At 44.2% G+C, this 19506-nt stretch overlaps 1 protein-coding gene across 1 annotated transcript in view; it reads right to left on the bottom strand.

Moving 5' to 3' along the window:
- The window catches only part of LOC126248109 (trafficking protein particle complex subunit 10), a 151384-nt gene that overhangs the window by 51154 nt on the left and 80724 nt on the right, over positions 1–19506 (bottom strand). The window contains exons 12-13 of the mRNA XM_049948787.1: positions 18044–18172; positions 15145–15271 (exon numbers count right to left, since the gene is read on the bottom strand). Coding sequence (XP_049804744.1) covers positions 15145–15271; positions 18044–18172 — 256 coding nt within the window. The remainder of the gene's footprint in view (positions 1–15144; positions 15272–18043; positions 18173–19506) is intronic.

Genomic DNA, 19506 nt, shown 5'->3' with positions numbered 1-19506 from the left:
AGATCATCAGAGGGAATATAGGTACTCGAGGGCTAACGTACGAGAACTGCAGCTTTGGCAGCAGCCTCGTTTCCTGGCAAACCGACATGACCAGAAACATCACACCGGCTCCACCAAGAGTGAGCAAGTGACAGTTCTCCTGGACCCACTGCACTAAGGGATGGGCGGTGTACAGCGCACATAGACTTTGAAGGGCGCTGAGTGAGTCTGAGCAGAGGACACAATTGAAAAGGCTGTGTCACCGGATGTACTCCGTGGCCTGATACAGGGCGAAGAGCTCGGCTGTAAATACTGAGAAGTGTGCCGGAAACCAATATCGAAAGACACGGGTGCCAATGACGAAGGCACACCCGGCTCCAAGGTCAGTCCGAGAGCCATTCAGTGTATACAAAAGTACTATCATGAAGTTCCATGCAAAGGTGGTTGTGTCTAGACAAGACAGCCTAGACACAATGACAGGAAGCCGAAAGACACGCGCTTAAACTCACGCAGGCTGGCGTGAGGTCTGAAACAGGATACGTAATGAATGCTATAAAGAAAAGTACGTAGCTTCTGGAATACTTAACTTTAATCCACATTTGTAGAACATCGCTCTTGATGATCATTAATAGAATCTCAATATCAATTGAATACGGCGCCTTGCTAGGTCGTTGCAAATGTAGCTAAAGGCTATGCTAACTATCATCTCGGCAAATGAGAGCGTATTTGTCAGTGAACCGTTCCTTGCAAAGTCGGCTGTACAACTGGGGCGAGCGCCAGGACGTCTCTCTAGACCTGCCGTGTGGTGGCGCTCGGTCTGCAATTACTGACAGTGGCGACACGCGGGTCCGACGTATACTAATGGACCGCGGCCGATTTAAAGGCTACCACCTAGCAAGTGTGGTGTCTGGCGGTGACACCACAAAGGTCATGAAACTGAAGGCGATAGACTGAGGCTTGAGCGAATGAAGGCCAAGGTTAACATGGGCTGCTTCACAAAGCCAAAGTGGTGAAGGGTTCACATCCACCGGAAAAGTTGCAGGTAGTGTGAAGTTAAGCCGCCATAGCAAGTGCCGAAAGTGGACTCCAGGAGGTAACAGAGAAGAGGGACACACCCAATACTGACAAACAAAGGAATCATCAAAGGAGGAGGCATAGGATGGGTGGCCACGCATGGCAGACAAACAGCATGCATACCTGCTGAGGAAAAAGTCACAGCATTAGGGCAGTGGTAGTTCAGCTGCTTCAGCATACAGACTCTCAACCGGGCTAGTGTAAAAGGCACCCATCGCCAAACGGATGCCACGACGGTGGATAGTGTTGACACAGCATAAGAGGGATGGGCGTGCAGATGCATAAGCAAAGCATCTGTAGTCGAGTTTCAAACCGACACAAGGGCCCGGTACAAACGAAGGAGGGTGGTTCGATCAGCACCCCAGGAAGTACCACTGAGGACATGTAGGACATTGAGGAACCGCGTACAGCAGGCTGCCAGGTAAGGCACATGGGAGGACCAAGAGCATTTCTTATCGATGATGAGCCACAGGAATCTCGTAGTTTCAATGAACAGCAGGGCAACAGACCCAAGATATAAAGATGGTGGGAGAAACCACTTGCTTCGCCAGAAATTCATACAGACGGTTTTGTCAGTAGAAAAGCGAAAGCCATTGTCGATGCTCCAGGAGTAAAGACGATCAAGACATCATTGAAGACACCGCTCAGTGAGGCAGGTCCATGAAGAACTGCAATAGATGGCAAAATCGTAAACGGAAAGGGAGCCACAGCTGCCTGCCAGGAGACAGGCCATTACAGGGTTAATGTGGATAGCAAAGAGGATGATACTCAGGATGGAACCCTGAGGCACACCGTTTTCCTGGATAAATATGTCCAACAAGGCAGAACCCACACGCACCTTGGAAACTCGATCTTTTAAAAATGCCTGCAGGAAACAGGGCAGGCGGCCACGGAAGCCCCATGTGTAAAGAGTGCGGAGGATGCTAGTTCTCCAGCAGGTGTCATAGGCCTTCTCCAAATCAAAAAATATGGCCACAGTCTGGGATTTCCACTGAAAACCATTCGTGACATGGGTGGACAAAGTAACGAGATGGTAAACTGCAGAATGCCGCACTCGAAACCCACACTGTACATTAATCAGTAAATTGCGAGGCTCCAGTCACCATACCAGCCTGGCATGAATCATACGTTCCATCACCTTGCAAACGCAGCTAGTATGAGAGATGGGGCAGTGGCTAGAAGGAAGGTTTCTGTCCTTACCAGGCTTACGTATGGGTATGACGGTGGCTTCACGCCAGCGTCCAGGAAATGTGCCCTCTGCCCAGATGCAGCTGTATGAGTTAAGCAGAAAGTGCTTGCTCACAAGAGAAAGGTGCTGCAACATCTGAATGTGGATGGCGTGTGGCCCTGGGGTGGAGGGTGGGTGGGTAGATTTGGGAAGAGACCAAACAGCGAGGTCATCGGCCTCATTGGATTAGGGAAGGATGGGGAAGTAAGTGGCCATGCCCTGTCAAAGGAATCATCCTGGCATTTGCATGAATCAATTTAGGGGAATCATGCAAAAACCTATATCAGGATGTCTGGACACAGGATTAAACCGATGTCCTCCTGAATGCGTGTCCAGTGTGCTAACCACTGCACTACCTCGCTCGTTCTGGGGCGGAGGATGAGGATGAACTGAGAGCATGATTTAGCTCCCTCATAGTAAAGGCGGCATTGTAGCACTCACAATTTGGAGAAGAGAAGGGTACCACCTGAGCCTCCTTCACTAGTTTTCGATGGATGATAGTGGGAAAAGCTCGAAACTTCCGCAAAATGGTGGCCCAAGGTGTTGGAGATACCAAGAGGTTCCACGACAACATTGTCTGCTACCGTCACGACGGAAATTTGGGAATGGATCTTGGTCCCAAAGAGCCATCGGAGATTGGTCCACACAACAGAGGAAGGGGTGGAACTGTTAAAAGAAATAGTGAATGAAATCCAGCCACCTCTTTTGCTATCCTGAAAAACAGAATGACACTTTGCACACATCTGTTTATAATGAATGCAGTTTGCCATCATAGGATAAGAGCATGTCTCCGTGCACAAATTGCATTGCAGCATACCTCAGTCCACCAAGGGACTGGGACACTACGTGGTAAAGAGGAAGTGCATGGAATGGAACGTTCTGCAGCAGTAAGGATAATGTTTGTAATATAGTCCACACGGTCATGACAACTGGTGAAGTCTTGTTCTCTGAAGGTCACCAGGGAGGAGTAAAGCTGCCATTTTGGCGTGCACGCAGATGGGGTAGGAGTCAGCAAATGGATAGCACACGGGAAATGGTCACTCTAGTAGGTGCCAGAAAGAACGAACCACTCAAGACAATGGGCAAGTTGGCCTGTGCAAAAGGATAGGTTCAAATGGGAGTAGGTGTGCGAGGCGTTGGAAAGGAAAGTGGGTGCTCCAGTGTTAAGGCAGAAGAGGTTAAGTTGGTTAAGAAGGTCAGCCAAGAGGGCATCTCTGACAGGTCCTGGGAAAACCCCAAAGGGGATAATGCGCACTAAAGTTATCGAGTAGCAAAAAATGGGGGAGATCGCTGCCCAATAACCTGAAGGAAGTCTGCCCTGGTGACATCAAATGCTGCCTGTGGTTGCCGATCATGAACCCCCCCCCCCCTTTTTTGTTTTTGTTTTTGATTTTAGGGCGCAAAACTGCTATGGTCATTAGCGTCCGGTCTGTGACTTAGGAAACAGTAAAAAACGAAAATGGAAAGCAGCAGCAATGGGAACGAAACTCAAAAAATTGGAGAACCTAAAAGCAGAAGGAAAGCTTAAAAATCCACTATAGAAAGGGGTTGGTTGTCCCCAAAAAGAGCTTCAAATGACTGACGTCATCTCACTGGCACTAATAAACTCGAGAACACGATCGGCCGAGCGCATGTCATCTGCTAAAATGGACGATATGTCAGGCGACAGCTGTAGACGGGCGCGTAACGGAGTAAAATAGGGGCACTCAATTAAAAGGTGTCTTACCGTCCACAGCTGAGAGCAGTGGGGACAGAGTGGGGGAGGATTTAAAAGATGTCGATGGCTAAAAAGACAGTGCCCTATCCGGAGTCTAGTTCAAATTACCTCCTCCCGACGACGTGTTCGGGAGGAAGAGGTCCAAGCACAGGGAAGAGCTTTCAAGTCCCGCAATTTATTATGGGGAAGTGTCGACCAATGTGCGTGCCATAAAGGAACAACACAACGACATAAAATGCTCTGTAGATCGGCGAAGGGAATCGATCGAATAGCTGGCCGAAGAAGAGAGACTGCAGCCTTGGCCGCTATATCGGCCGCCTCATTGCCACAGATACCAACGTGTCCTGGGAGCCAGAGGAACGCCACCGAGACACCCCCCAAATGGAGCAAGCACAGGCAGTCCTGAATCCGATGGACCAGAGAGTGAACAGGGTAGAGCTTGGAGACTGAGGAGAGAGCTGAGACAATCTGAACAGATAACATACTGTATCCGCTGATGGCGGCGGATGTATTGGACAGCCTGGAGAACAGCGTAAAGCTCCGCAGTATAAACCGAACACTGGTCGGGAAGCTGAAATTGATTTGGGGTGTCGCCAACAATATAGGCACTCCCTACACCTAACGATGTTTTCGAGCCATCAGTGTAAATAAATGTGGCTTCCTTCATTTGTGCACATAGTGCAGCAAATGCCCGACGGTAAACAAGTGAAGGGGTACCATCCTTGGGAAATCGACAAAGGTCACGGAGCAGGCAGATCCGGGGATGGAGCCAAGGCGGTGCTGTACCCCAAGTTGTCAAGAAGGTTTTAGGAAAGCGGAAGGAAAGAGAATGGAGCAGTTGATGGAAGCGGACTCCCGGTGGTAGTAGGGAGGAAGGGCGGCCTGCATACCCTACATCCAAGGAGGCGTCGAAAAAAATGTCATGGGTCGGATTAGCAGGCATGGAAGACAGATGGCTAGCATAACGACTCAGAAGGACAGCTCGCCGATTGGACAGCGGAGGTTCAGCAGTCTCAGCATAAAGGCTTTCCACAGGGCTGGTGTAAAAAGCTCCAGACACTAAACGTAATCCACGGTGGTGGATAGAGTCGAGACGCCGAAGAATAGACGGCCGAGCAGAGGAGTAAACTATGCTTCCATAGTCCAATTTCGAGCGAACTAAGGCGCGATAGAGGCGGAGAAGGACCACTCGGACCGCTCCCCAGGAGGTACCATTCAGGACACGGAGGGTGTTGAGGGATCGCAGACAGCGAGCCGAAAGATAGGAAACGTGGGAGGACCAGCACAGTTTTCTGTCAAACATAAGACCCAAGAATTTAGCAATGTCCGAAAACGGAAGGTGGACAGGTCCTAGATGTAAGGAGGGTGGAAGAAACTCCTTACGTCGCCAAAAATTAACACAAACGGTCTTACTGGGAGAAAAACGGAAGCCGGTTTCGATGCTCCAAGAGTAGAGGCGATCGAGACATCCTTGAAGACATCGTTCAAGAAGGCTGGTCCATTGAGAGCTGTAGTAGATCGAAAAATCGTCCACAAAGAGGGAGCCCGAGACATCAGGAAGGAGACAATCCATAATTGGATTTATGGCAATGGCAAACAGTACAACACTCAGCACGGAGCCCTGGGGTACCCCGTTTTCTTGGGAGAAAGTACGGGAGAGAGTGGTGTTCACTCGCACTCTAAATGTGCGCTCTGCCATAAATTCATGAAGAAAGAGGGGCAGCCGACCTCGAAAGCCCCAAGAGAACAGTGTGCGGAGGATGCCTGTCCTCCAACAGGTATCATATGCTCTCTCCAGATCAAAGAATATTGCTACTGTTTGGCGTTTCCGGAGAAAATTGTTCATGATATAAGTGGAGAGAGCAACAAGATGGTCAACTGCAGAACGATGCTTTTGGAAAACGCATTCGGCTGGTGTTAAAAAGACTGCGGGACTCCAGCCACCAAGCTAAACGGCAATTCACCATACGCTCCAAAACCTTACATACACTACTCGTGAGAGAAATGGGGCGATAGCTAGATGGGAGATGTTTGTCCTTTCCAGGTTTCGGAACAGGAACGACGATAGCTTCCCGCCATCGTCTGGGAAAAGTACTGTCGGTCCAAATTCGATTACAAATGCGAAGGAGGTAACGCAGACTACGGGTTGATAAATGCAGCAACATTTGGATGTGGATACCATCCGGTCCTGGGGCAGAGGAGCGAGAAGAAAATAGTGCATGTTGGAGTTCCCGCATGGAGAAAACAGTATTATAGCTTTTGCGATTTTGAGAGGAGAAAGCAAGAGGTTGCACTTCCGCTGCACGTTTCTTCGGGAGAAACGCTGGCGGGTAATTTGAAGAGCTCGAAATCTCAGCAAAGTGTTGACCCAATGAGTTAGAAATTGCGACGGGGTCCACTAATGTATCATGCACGACAGTGAGCCCAGAGACCGGGGAGAAACTAGGCGCGCCTGATAACCGTCGAATCCGACTCCAAACTTCCGAGGAGGGAGTGAAGGTGTCAAATGAGCTAGTAAATAATTTCCAGCTTGCCTTCTTGCTATCGCGGATGACGCGACGGCATCGCGCTCGGAACTGCTTATAGCGGATACAGTTGGCCACAGTAGGATGGTGGCGGAAAACGCGAAGAGCACGTCGCCGCTCACGTATTGCGTCACGGCATGCCTCGTTCCACCAAGGAACTGGGGGGCATCGGGGCAGTGCGGAGGTGCGTGATATTGAACGTTCCGCAGCTGTAAGAATAACGTCTGTAATATGTGTGACCTCAGTGTCGACGCTAGGAAAGTGACGGTCATCGAATGTCGCTAGAGATGAAAAAAGTGTCCAATCGGCTTGGCCAAACTTCCAGCGTCGCGGGCGCATATATGGCTGTTGAGGCTGCAGTCTAAGGACACATGGAAAGTGGTCACTCTAGTGTGTATCAGCAAGGGCGAACCATTCGAAGCGCCAAGCTAGCAGAACAGTACCGACCAAAAGGTCCAAATGAGAGAAATTTGTTGTGGAGGCAGACAAAAATGTAGGGTCTCCAGTGTTGAGGCAAATTAGATCCGCTTGGTGGAAGACATCTAGCAATAGTGAGCCACACGGACAAGGATGTGGAGATCCCCAAAGCGGGTGGTGGGCATTGAAGTCCCCAAGCAGCAAATAGGGGGGTGGAAGCTGACCAAGAAGATAAAGGAGATCAGCTCGTGCCATTGGTGTGGACGATGGAATGTATACAGTACAAAGAGAAAAGGAATAGCCAGAAAGGGAAAGACAGACAGCAACAGCTTGGAAGGAGGTGTTTAAGGGGATTGGGTGATAATGGAGAGTATCATGGAGAAGAATCATGAGTCCTCTATGTGCTGGAGTGCCTTCAACAGAGGGGAGATCAAATCGGACGGACTGAAAATGGGGGAGAACAAAGCCGTCATGGGGACGCAGCTTTGTTTCCTGAAGACAGAAGATGACCGGCGAGTAGGATCATAAGAGGATCGACAATTCATCCCGGTTGGCTCGAAGGCCGCGGATATTCCAGTGGATAATGGACATAGGGTGAACAGAAAATGGAGGAATGTGACCAAGGTTGCCGTCAACTCAGCGACTGCTCACAGCTTGCGACCGACAGCATGGAATGGCATTCAGCCGAAGGCAGAAGATCCTGATCCATAGGTTGTTCAGGAGCAGCTCCTGCCACCAGCGATCGGCCGGTTGATCGGCCGCCAGCAGTGCGCCTCGGCGACACAGAAGATGGCCGAGGGCGATTACCGCCAGGTGGTGCTGTAGATGAGACACGCCTTGGCGGAGAAGGAGATGAACTGGTTTTCTTACTAGCCTTCTTGGAAACATGATGTTTAGATGAAGGAGGAACCGACAGTTGTGAAGTTGGGGTACGTAAAAAATCTTCACGAGTATGCTCTTTTTTCGAAGTCTTGGTGTCTGACTTTTGGGCTCGAAATTTAGCAGAACCCGATGAAGGGTGAGCCATAGAGTGGGCAGGTGAAAGTGGGGAGGTTGAACGGGCGATCTTTGTGCTGGCCGATCTGACGACCGTGGCACTAAAGGTGAGGTCACAAGTCTGCGTGGCCGCCTCCTTTGTTGGCCGAGGAGAGGCAATGACAGTGCTGTATTTTCCTGTCTGAGGCACAGTGGGCTGTTGACTGGCGAATAATTTTCGAACAGCATAGGTCGACACCTTTTCCTTCACTCCGATTTCATGAATGAGCTTTTCGTCTTTAAAAATGGGGCAATCTCGAGAGGAAGCAGCATGGTCACCCATACAGTTGATGCAACGAGGGGATGGAGGTGGACAAGCACCCTCATGGGCATCCTTGCCACACGTAACACATTTGGCCGGATTGGAACAGGACTGGCTGGTGTGATTGAACCGCTGACACCGATAGCAACGCGTAGGGTTTGGGATGTAAGGGCGAACGGAAATTATCTCATAGCCTACTTTGATTTTCGATGGGAGTTGAACCCTGTCAAATGTCAAGAAGACAGTACGGGTTGGAATGATCTTCGTGTCAACCCTTTTCATGACTCTATGAACAGCCGTTACGCCCTGGTCAGACAGGTAGTGTTGAATTTCCTCGTCGGACAATCCGTCGAGGGAGCATGTATAAACGACCCCACGTGATGAATTTAAAGTACGGTGCGGTTCCACCCGGACAGGGAAGGTGTGTAGCAGTGAAGAACGCAGCAATTTTTGTGCCTGGAGGGCACTGACTGTTTCTAACAACAAGGTGCCATTTTGTAATCTGGAACAAGACTTTACAGGACCTGCAACTGCGTCGACACCTTTCTGAATAATGAAAGGGTTGACTGTGGAGAAGTCGTGACCTTCGTCAGACCGAGAAACAACAAGGAACTGTGGCAACGATGGAAGGACTGTCTGTGGCTGAGACTCATTGAACTTACGCTTGTGAGCTGACATAGTAGAAGATGAGGAAACCATTGTGAAAGTATCCCCCATAATTACCGGCGTCTCCGATGGCGCGCTCCTTCCTTGTGGGGGCCCTCTCTGAGGGCACTCCCGCCTTGGGTGATTGTTCACACCTCAGGTCACACCTCCCGACAAACGGACGGAGGGACCAATCGGCACTTTCGGAAGGTATCAGCTCGGGTAATCACCCCTCCCTGGGCCTGGCCGTTACCAGGGGGTACGTACGTGTCCTACCTGTCTACCCGGGGCAGGGAATTACGCGTTACCCCGTCACCGGCTATGCATGGAAATGCGTGGGTCGGCCTCCAGACATGCACATGGAGGAAAAAAGAGAAAGGGAAAGGAAAGGAGAGAGGTCTCAAACGCCGCAGCGGAGAAAAGGGCAAAGAGAAGAGGGAAGGAAAAGGGAAGGACGAAGACTTGCAAGCGGAGAAAGCAAAGAATTTGTCACAGTTTCGAGCGTCTGTCTGCAGACGTAGGCACTAAACATACTCCCAGAGGGGGAGAAAGGGAAGGAAAGAGGTGGAGGTGAGGAGGGGGGGGGGGGAGCAAAGATGGGGGATGGGGAAAGATGGGGGATGGGGAAGGATGCGGAAAGGGAAGGTATGCAGCCCGGAAAGGAAGGAAGGCCACATTAGCTCGGGGTCCCATGCTCGCTACGCACGTATCCACAAAAGAGTTGTGGACCCCCTGGGGGTAATCATGAAACCGCCAAAGAGTGGCGAGCCCCCTGGGGGGATAGGACAGGGGGTGGACACTTTTGGGTGAGTGTGGGCAGTATGTTTGTTACTGTATGTTGAGGCCAGGATCATTACGGAGGTGGAAACTGTGCTGTAACAGGATGTACAAGCACACATGGGAATCCAGATTTTTCCTAGATTTCCCGGTTAAAAGTACACTTTTTTCCCAGATGGAAATACACTATACCCCTGGTGAAAGTACATTTTTTCCTGTAGCAAGTGACAATATACTTTCCCCACAGAGCTGTAAGATTTATCAATCCTTTGAATGGTGAAGGTTTTATGCACCAGCATAGAACTTCCCGGCACTTTAGGAAATGAAACCCAGCAAAAAACAATGCGTTTCAGAAAGATCTTTGATGTGTGGCAACATTTACACAGCATATTTTTGCAGTACAAAATATGAACAGGTATTCCACCAAACACAGCAACAGGAACTCCACCAAATACAGCACAGTAGCTGCCGAAGCACTAAAATCGAGACTGCGATGAGCTTTTGTCAGCCAATCATGGCTCATGTCACATGATCTCGCCATCCAATGAGAGCAGATATTCAGAGCATTGAACATTTGATAAAGTCACCTAATAGTAACATCACTATTAAGTAGCGTGAACACACAAACAGTTAAAGTCAATAGTTTAAATTAATATAGATACAGCATATCTACAAGAAAAGCTCATCTTTCACACGTAACATTGGTCATCAAAACTTTTTGCTCTTTTTTCTGAGGGTGTGTTTAGGCAGGTGCCTAAGAACACAAACAAGGAAAACTGGACATGACTTTTCACTATGGAGGTAATGCTATTAATAGCGATGGCAAATACAGTCAAACTTACAACGCTACCCTGAGGGACACCGTTCTCCTGCTCAAAGAGGTCAGATAGGACGTCACCAATGCGGTATCTAAAATATCGTTGCAAGAGGAAAGACTGAATAAAAAGAGGAAGACAACCACGAAAACCCCATTTGTGAAGCTGCTCGAGGATGACACACCTCCAAGTAGTATCGTAGGCCTTCTTGATGTCACACATCCTCACTGTCGAAGTGTCGGAATGACGTTGGCGACCAAAAGATGCTCATAGTAGCTGGCACTGACTGTACAGGTAATAGGGCTCACTTGCTTGAAAAAATATGACCCTATGATAAATAATGCCATCAGCATGCACCACACAGCCACCGTTGCAGGATGAATTGGTACTGGTAATAGATATGTTGATTTTCTGTTGCCCGTATTTTGCAATTCTGCATATTGACCTGCCCTTGGAGGTGGAAATTGGCTTTATCTGTCTACTACAGAATGTTCCATGGCCATTCATTGCCCACTTCATGTGAGCAAGAAATTGCAGGGCGAACATTTGTATTGCTGCCAGGTAGACAGGAATCAGCTCCTGAACATGAGTGATTTTGTATGGATAGCAATGTAGGATGTTCATAGGATTTTATGCAGGATGTTCGTAGGATTTTATGCACCATGTCCAATGTCCAGGCAATTCCCTATGCACTGCATGTTTGCACACCACTGCTCAACTCCTACTGCAATGCTGTGGCCACATCGACAGATGTCAAATCAACTACATTCCTCCCTCTGCCACACTGCACTTCAAAAGAACCTGTCTTCGAATTTTGTAATCTTCTTCAGACCCTTAGCGGGCATCAGACCAATGCCTGTTTTCATACCCTTGAGTGAGTGTCTAGGACTTCTGCAGGGCTACTGACGCACAATCACCATCCTAGTAAAAGAGCTTTACCAGCAGTACGCTATTCCTCGTGGAGACAGTCATGTTGGGCATCCCAGACACAAACTGATGAACAGCTGTGTTCCACCCATCAGTTGGTGAGCATATTCTGACCCTTACAGCACTATCTATTGGTCAAATTTTCATAAATTTTTTTCCCATCACTTATCCACTTGCGTCAGTATTTTACTGTTCAAATTTGATACTGTTCTGAGCTGTAGTTCGCTTTCTACAGCGTTTTGAAACTATAACTTTAATTATGGACACCCTTGGTTTTTTATGGACAATATGAAAACAGTGGTTGACTTGTAAGCTTTCAATGAATATTTCATCTTTGAAAAATGTTATCTCATGCTCATTTATATTAGGTTAAAATTATGTAACTTATCTAGTGGGTCTCTAATCCTCTTGAAATGTCAGCCTTTGAATTTATAATTAAAACTATTTACTTGCTGGTTTGCAACATATGTGCAGTTGTATTTTTAAGTAGGCGAGGGGATTGTGATATGTGCTGTGCCATATCCATTTCAGTATGTGATAGAGGCAAGAAAGAACAATTAAAAACAGTTAACTAGATTTGAGGAGGACTGGAGCATTGTTCAAATATACAGTTACAAATAACCACTTGTACACTACAGCAATATTTTCCCCCTTCAGCCATTTAATTGTAAAATGACGTACTCAAAGGCTAATAGTTGTTGAGAACGCAATTTTTCAGGGATTAGTTGCATTCTTGTGGTTAATTTGTTTTATCTTACATCTCACTGTAGTATATCTCCTGTTGCGGAAACATTTTGTGTGTGTGGTCCGAGCCTAAGTATAGCATAAGTTCCAAGTCACCATCCATACAAGGGGGTGGAGACAGTTTCCATGAGCTCATGTTTCTGCAACTAAATACTGTCATTTTCTTCGTGTGGGGTACCACAGCCATATATTTGTTGAAAGACATTTTGAAGTTTTCCACCTTGGCTGTTTTCATCAGGTATTCACTTTTTACATTTTCTATGATTGTCTCCACATGGATCCGCTAGACATTGCCCAGACTATGGCAGCGTATTTTGCCATGGTTACTGCAACAACCAGTCAGGATCCAGGTTTCCGGGTTTTAAAAAAGGAATTAAAACTGCTCATGCCTGGCAAGGATCGTAGCAAGCAGTAGGGTGAGTAGTGGGGCAAGCAAGAATGGTACACGTTAAATGGACCAATAAGACACAGTGGGTTTGATTCATCATCACGGTGCCATGCCAGCGAGCAGCAAGGTGGCACCATAAATGCATCCTTACATTCTAATGTAATAAATGTACTGACTTCAGATGACTAAATCTCCACATTCACTGAATGACATCATAATGAAATTGGCATGATTAACCTTCATTCATAAAAAGCCAGAGTAAGAACATGTGTGAAGGATAAAATAATCTGCTATTAGGCATCTTAACAACCCATTTTAGTCTGTTAGTTAACAATTTCATAGAATATTCTTTTTATACTACACAATGACAAAAAACATTCAGCAATATGTTCTAAATATCATCTGGTGGTACTCTGGCAGCAGAACTGCAAACTAAAAGCTTTCAAGGATGTATGTTTTAAATTCACTTTTTTAAAGAATCAAAACGTTAACTCTACTGAGGTTATCACCAAGCTTGAGAATCTAGTTATTTTTATCTGAATGTCATGCAAGAAGCCCTCAAGTTATATCCAACTGTAGCAACATTCATCCATACAGTGACATTGGTAAAAAGCTACGAACAATACCTGCAGCTGTATCGACACTCACTATGAATTTTGGATGTACAAAAAATAACCCAAGCTTAAATTTTAAAAACTTGGGCCAATAATAGTAGCACATAAACATTGAACCATTAGCATGAAAGGAAAGAAGGAATGTTTGGTAAACAAATAAAAGATGGGTAGTTGATGTATGAGAATGGGACACAGCTGAGATGCTTTAATCATTAACTAAGATTATGATAGTGATATTTACTTATCTTCACCATCGTCATTAGAAATAGACCACTAGTCAGTGGAAGTGGTAAGAAAATATACTGTGACTTTGCTGGAGGAACATTTCCAGCACCTGCCAGAAGAGATTTAGAAAATGACAAGAAAATTAAATCTGGATGGCCAGATCCCACCTTCCTGAACACAGGTCCACTGATTTTGTCAACAGACCATATTGCTCAACATCACGAAACAGATTTTGCAATACTTATGTGTTGTATTACCTAACCGATTTGTTAAATATTAAACAATTAAATAGTCCTTCGGTTTTTGAAGTGAGCAAGTAACTGACAAAAAGAGAATGTTTACCAACTGCTTAAGCTATACAGTTACTGGCAACAGTTGGCACACCTGAATAGGCAAACTCTTAAGCAACCTAGAATGTAAGCATTTCAGGAGTACCCAATTTAGGGTAAAAATCCAGAAAATTACACAAATTGGGTTTAGTATGTTTATGTCATTGGCAATTCTGCCTCCTTACCAGCATCACAATATAAATGCATTATTATTGTGGTCAAGCTACACTACTCATTAGCAACCTCACTCAACAGTGGCATGGTGGTCAATGAATGCCCCAACAGCAACTGGTGTCCCTGTAATGGTTCACTGCTATGGCAACGGATAACCTTAATTCTGGCCTGAACCAAGTAGAAGGAAAACTTTAAAAATGGAACCTTGTTCTTATGTAAGTAAATGTATCAAACACTTTCTAAAGAAATTTGTGGCTCAATTAAAGCTAAATACATCAATTGCCTAGTGCACTAAACCACAAAGAGCCAGTTCTGAACTTATGCACTACCATTTCAGAGATGATATTACCACATCCTAAGCTATATATTTTTATGTTTTGACCATTACAATATTTCACACTCTCAATCCCCTTTCCTACATGTGCATGTTTCTATCTGCTCCTAAATGGTAAAGGCGGAATGGCGCCATCTACAGTTCAAAAATGGCTCTGAGCACTAAGGGACTTAACTTCTGAGGTCATCACTCCCCTAGAACTTAGAACTACTTAAACCTAACTAACCTAAGGACATCACACACATCCATGCCCGAGGCAGGATTCGAACCTGCGACCGTAGTGGTCGCGCAGTTCCAGACTGTAGTGCCTAGAACTGCTCGGCCACTTCAGCCGGCTACCATCTACACTAATTACACAGCAAATGAGAGTGTCATTTCCTTCACCTTCACTGTGCCTTCTATTTCACAAAACTGTAACCAATTTCAGCTTCATCTGGCCTTCTCTTTGCCATCTTCATCTAATGCATACTGGGATAGGACTGAAATGATCAAAATCTACATAATAAATCAGAAAGATGTTGGAGGATTGTAATAATGGATTCAATAACATTAGTGTCAACCTCAAAGAAAGATGTTGAAGGAAAAAAATTAACTAAATTTTGTACACCCTCTCACCCTAAGTCAGAAATGATGACATAATCTAAATGCAGCTGAAGTTTATAGTGTGTTTTGTACACATCTTTCATGTTGAAGCATTGTGAGATGCACTAACAGTTGCAGTTACACTGTAAGTAATGGAGTATATCTCAGATGTTGTGGCTTTTTAAATATGCATCATCTGTTTCACAAAATATTCACTATAAAGAAGCAGTTTCAATAACTGAAGACCCAAAATTATATATATAAACACAATTACGCCAATACTCATTTGCAGTTACATGAATTAAACACAATTACGCCAATATTCATTTGCAGTTACATGAATTTCATCTTACCTTTCCTTTCAATACAAATGTGTTGACTCCAGGATATAAAGTGAAATTGTCTAAACTGAACTCGCATATAAAATCACTTTTTACTGCTGCATTTACTTTCTTATATTTTCCTTGACTATCTGTCCTCCTGAAATATGAAGAAGATTGTACATCATTAAAAACATCTTAATAATTTTATTATTATGGAATGTAATACAAATGTTTCTTACTGAGTATACATAGATCTGAATACTTCGCAAGTTACAAGAAACTAAAAACTTTTTAAAATTATATCTACAATGACTACACCATGCCAGTGTACAACAGTTAAAAACTGATACATCTGACCAATAAACGGATGTCACTGTCAAGTTTTTCAACTTCATTAACACCACATTTGCAGTTTCTCTTACAGTGTGTTCTATTTACGTTTTCTACACTGCAAACTAAAGGTAGAACTGTCTTCAGCAGGGTTGGTTTGAACACCATGATGCTTTACTACGCAAGACCCCATTGGAGGTGGTGTGTTCTTTTCTACTGGCTATGAACTGGTTTACCCAGTAAGTCAGAGTGGCACCTGTATTTTAACATGGTCTCGGAACTGCAGAGCAACCTGTCATTCTTTTTCATTAACATATCTTTAATAGAGGTGAAAGAAATGTCGTCATCGTCTTCTTCTTCAGTCCAAAGAGTGGTTTGATGCAGCTCTCCATGCTACTGAATCCTGTGCAAGCCTCATCATCTCCAAATAACTCTTGCAACATACATCCTTCTGAATCCACTTCTCGTATTCCACTCTTGGTCTTCCCCAATGATTTTCATCACCCACACTTCCCTCCAATACTAGACCTGTCTCAGACTGTGTCCTATCAATCAATCCCTTATTTTAGTCAAATCGTGGCACAAATTTCCTGTCTCTTGAATTCTATTCAGTACCTCTTCATCAGTTATGCAATCTCCCCATCTAATCTTCGTTCTTCTGTAGCACCACATTTCAAAAATCTCTGTTCTCTTCTTGTCTAAACTGTTTACCGTCCATGTTTCACTTCCACACATGGTTACACTCCAAACAAATACCTTCTGGAAAAAACCTCTTAACACTTAAATCCACATTTGATATTAACAAATTTCTCTTCTTCAGAAACGCTTTTCTTTCCACTACCAGTCTAAATTTTATATCCTCTCTACTTCAACCATCATCAGTTACTTTTGCTGTCCAAACGAGCAAAACTCATCTACTACTTTTAGTGTCTCGTTCCCGAATCTAATTCCCTCAGCACCACATGATTCTTCGATGTTGTTTGGGAACTATGTCATAGTGCTTCAGGAAACTCAAGTCCATGCACTGAGCTTCAAATCCGTTAAGTATGAGAAAAAATGAGGAAGGCCATACCATAAACTCTCCTTGACTGTCACAATGCTACACATACAGCACGTATCAAATTTCCATATACACAACTTTCTTGGAGGCAAGTGCAATTTAATTGCTCCTTGAAGTTACAAATTGTCACTTGTACAATACAACAACATTTTTGTCCTTCCAACCATTTGACAGCCAGTATCTTCTTATAAACTATATATAAAAGAATGATTCACTCATAAGAAGGTGTGATACATTAAGAAAAACAAGAAACTCCCTGAATGATAAAAATGCTGCCCAAGTTCATGGAAAAAACCACTAGTCCTGCTCCACAGTCTTCCCCATGAAGATATTACAAAGAACTTTTGATAAAGATAGCTTCCTTATGTGAGATAGTAAATTATTCTCTTTTAGACAGTAAGATGGAAAAGGTTGAGAAGGATTCTTCAACATTCCCCACAGCATGCTATGACAGATTTTCTTTATCAACTATTGTGTTATGAACTGCAGACGACACCAATGCCAATTTGCCGGTGGAGAATGTGCAGTTTTTCATTATTAGGGGTAACTGATCGAAAGTCTGAACTACCTTTCTCAGAAATGTATATCTTTAAAAACTTCCATCCCTTATTACAGCAGTATATGCACACCCCACACCCCTCTCCAAAATTCTTCCGACAAAATGCCAGGTGACAGGTAGTTTGGCCAATAATTTATTTAATACACGAAGTATCACTCTACCCATGTAATAGTACTAAGAGAAAAGGGTGATTTGTTACTAACTTCACCAAATTGTACGACTTGTTAACAATTACCTTTATACATTTCAAATTTTCACACACAATTAAGAGAATGTAATTTTTATAAATCTAACAATTTTAAGTACTTTCGGTATCACGTGCAGGAACTGCTGCTATAAGGTGAGAATTGCATCACACATTTGCTCTCAGCATATTTCAGATGCTCAGCATATTTCAGATCAGCACTCACAAAATTAAATTTTATAGTGTACACTTTGTATTAAAGTACACTGGCAAAATCAGATGGACTGAAATTTCTTTATACTATATCAGTGTTCTTCATTAATAACCTAAACTGTACTTTCTCATTACAATACTTTAAATGTTGTATTCTCAGTAAGCCAAAATGCTTATCAAGCTAAAGCAATAAAAGCCATGTGATACTCACAGCTTCGAAGGAGTTGCGCATTGTGGATCTTCCACAAATATAATGTGTTTAAATAGAAGGGCAATGTTTAACAGAAAGTGAGGAATTCTTGAACTGAATATCTGTCTTTAAAACAAGCAACACAAAAACCTAGTCTGTTTCTCTAAAGAAACTGACTAAATTAATAAAGGTAACATGTTCATAAATTTACTGCAGTATATAGAAATAAAAATAGACAGCTGATTATTGTAGAAACTTTCCTCTGTTAAATTACATTTCATTTTATGTGACTTGTACTTATTATTCTTCTTGAGGTAAAATAAACAAGTTAGCACTAACAATTTACATAATGTTTTGACAATTGAGATAAAGAGCAATGCAGCAGATAAATACCTGAGGAACTGTTTTGGGTTTTTCGCAACAACGCTGGCGGAAGCAAGATTTTTGTCCTGTTTATAATCTAGATGTTCCAGCATAGCCAACTTCTGAGCGATTTCACTATTTGCTTCTGGTTTAATGTACCTGGCAGAAAAAAATATTACATCTAGAGAAAATAATTTTCACTGAAGCATTGACAAAATAAATATGATGGAAAACAATTTTTAACTGATCAGTAGAACTGAAACTGAACAGGAGGAAATGCATGTGCCATGTCCTAATACTGTGGCCTTTGCATTTGTTTTTAATGAAATTAATGCGTATTCTGTCCTGAAAATCGTACTCATACTATTATGAAAAGGGCAAGCCAGTATGCATATGTTGTTTTAAGGAAAACTGTTGTGTATTATCTTAAAGCAACTTCCGTAAGTACATTTATACACTGAAAAGCTTAATGAAGTGCATGGCAATGTGCACTTCTCATTGTATTACATGATTATTTCTCTCTGTTCCATTTCTGGATTGTGTGTAGGAAGAATATTTACATCTACATCAATACTCTGCAGGTCTTTTACAGTGTGTGGTGGAGTATACTTCTGGTACCACTACTGTTTTCCTCCCTCCCTGTTCCATTCGTGAATGGTATGTACGCAGAATGACTCCTGATAAACTTCCATATGATTTCTAATTTCAGGAAATTTCCTGTCGTGGTCATTTTGCAAGATACATGAAAGACAAAATAAAATGCTGCTCAACTCTTCTTTCAACTTATGCTTCTAGAATTTCAACAGTGAATTTCTCCATGAAACAAAATGCTTCTCTTTTGGTGTCTGATACTGGAGTTTGTTGAAGATTTGTGTAATGTTCTGATGCCTACAAAACACGCGAATGATGTTAGTTGGGTGATTAAAGGGACCAGACTACTAGGTCCTCAGTACCTTTTTTCTCGAACAGACAGGTCTATGTGACTGTACATCAGAGGTCTACCATACAAAACTCAGTGGAAGAAAATCCCAAGGTCTACCAAAGGTCAACAAAGGCTAATATAGGATGGAAAAAAAAAGGAGACACAGGAAGAAAGGCAGGCGAGGTGCCCCATCTAGGGACCAGCTGGAAGCCCCCGAAAGGAGAGTGCAATGAGGGGACATAAATCCCTCACCCCCGCCATTTAACAGAGGTAAACCACTCAGAAACTGCCTAAGAAACATGAACAACACAGACATGGCAAGATAAGCACAGATAAACAGAAGATGAACAAGTCAAACAGACCTCACAAGAGAGGGGAGGAAGAGTAAAAGGGCAGGTAGGGTGAGGATTGGGGTGGACCACCAAGTCCACACAGCCGCCGCTCGGTCTGAGCAGAGGTGGCAACAGAATGTTCTGCCAACCACTCAGTGGGCCGACAAGATTAAGTGGGGCTCCCTTAAACAGAATGGTAAAAGCCTCCTTAACAAATAAAATGCAAAACAGTCAGCTGC

Source organism: Schistocerca nitens, chromosome 3 (assembly GCF_023898315.1).
Source record: "Schistocerca nitens isolate TAMUIC-IGC-003100 chromosome 3, iqSchNite1.1, whole genome shotgun sequence".
Classification (NCBI taxonomy): domain Eukaryota; kingdom Metazoa; phylum Arthropoda; class Insecta; order Orthoptera; family Acrididae; genus Schistocerca; species Schistocerca nitens.
The sequence above is the reverse complement of the archived record's forward strand: the minus strand, read 5'-3'. Positions and strand labels throughout refer to the sequence as shown.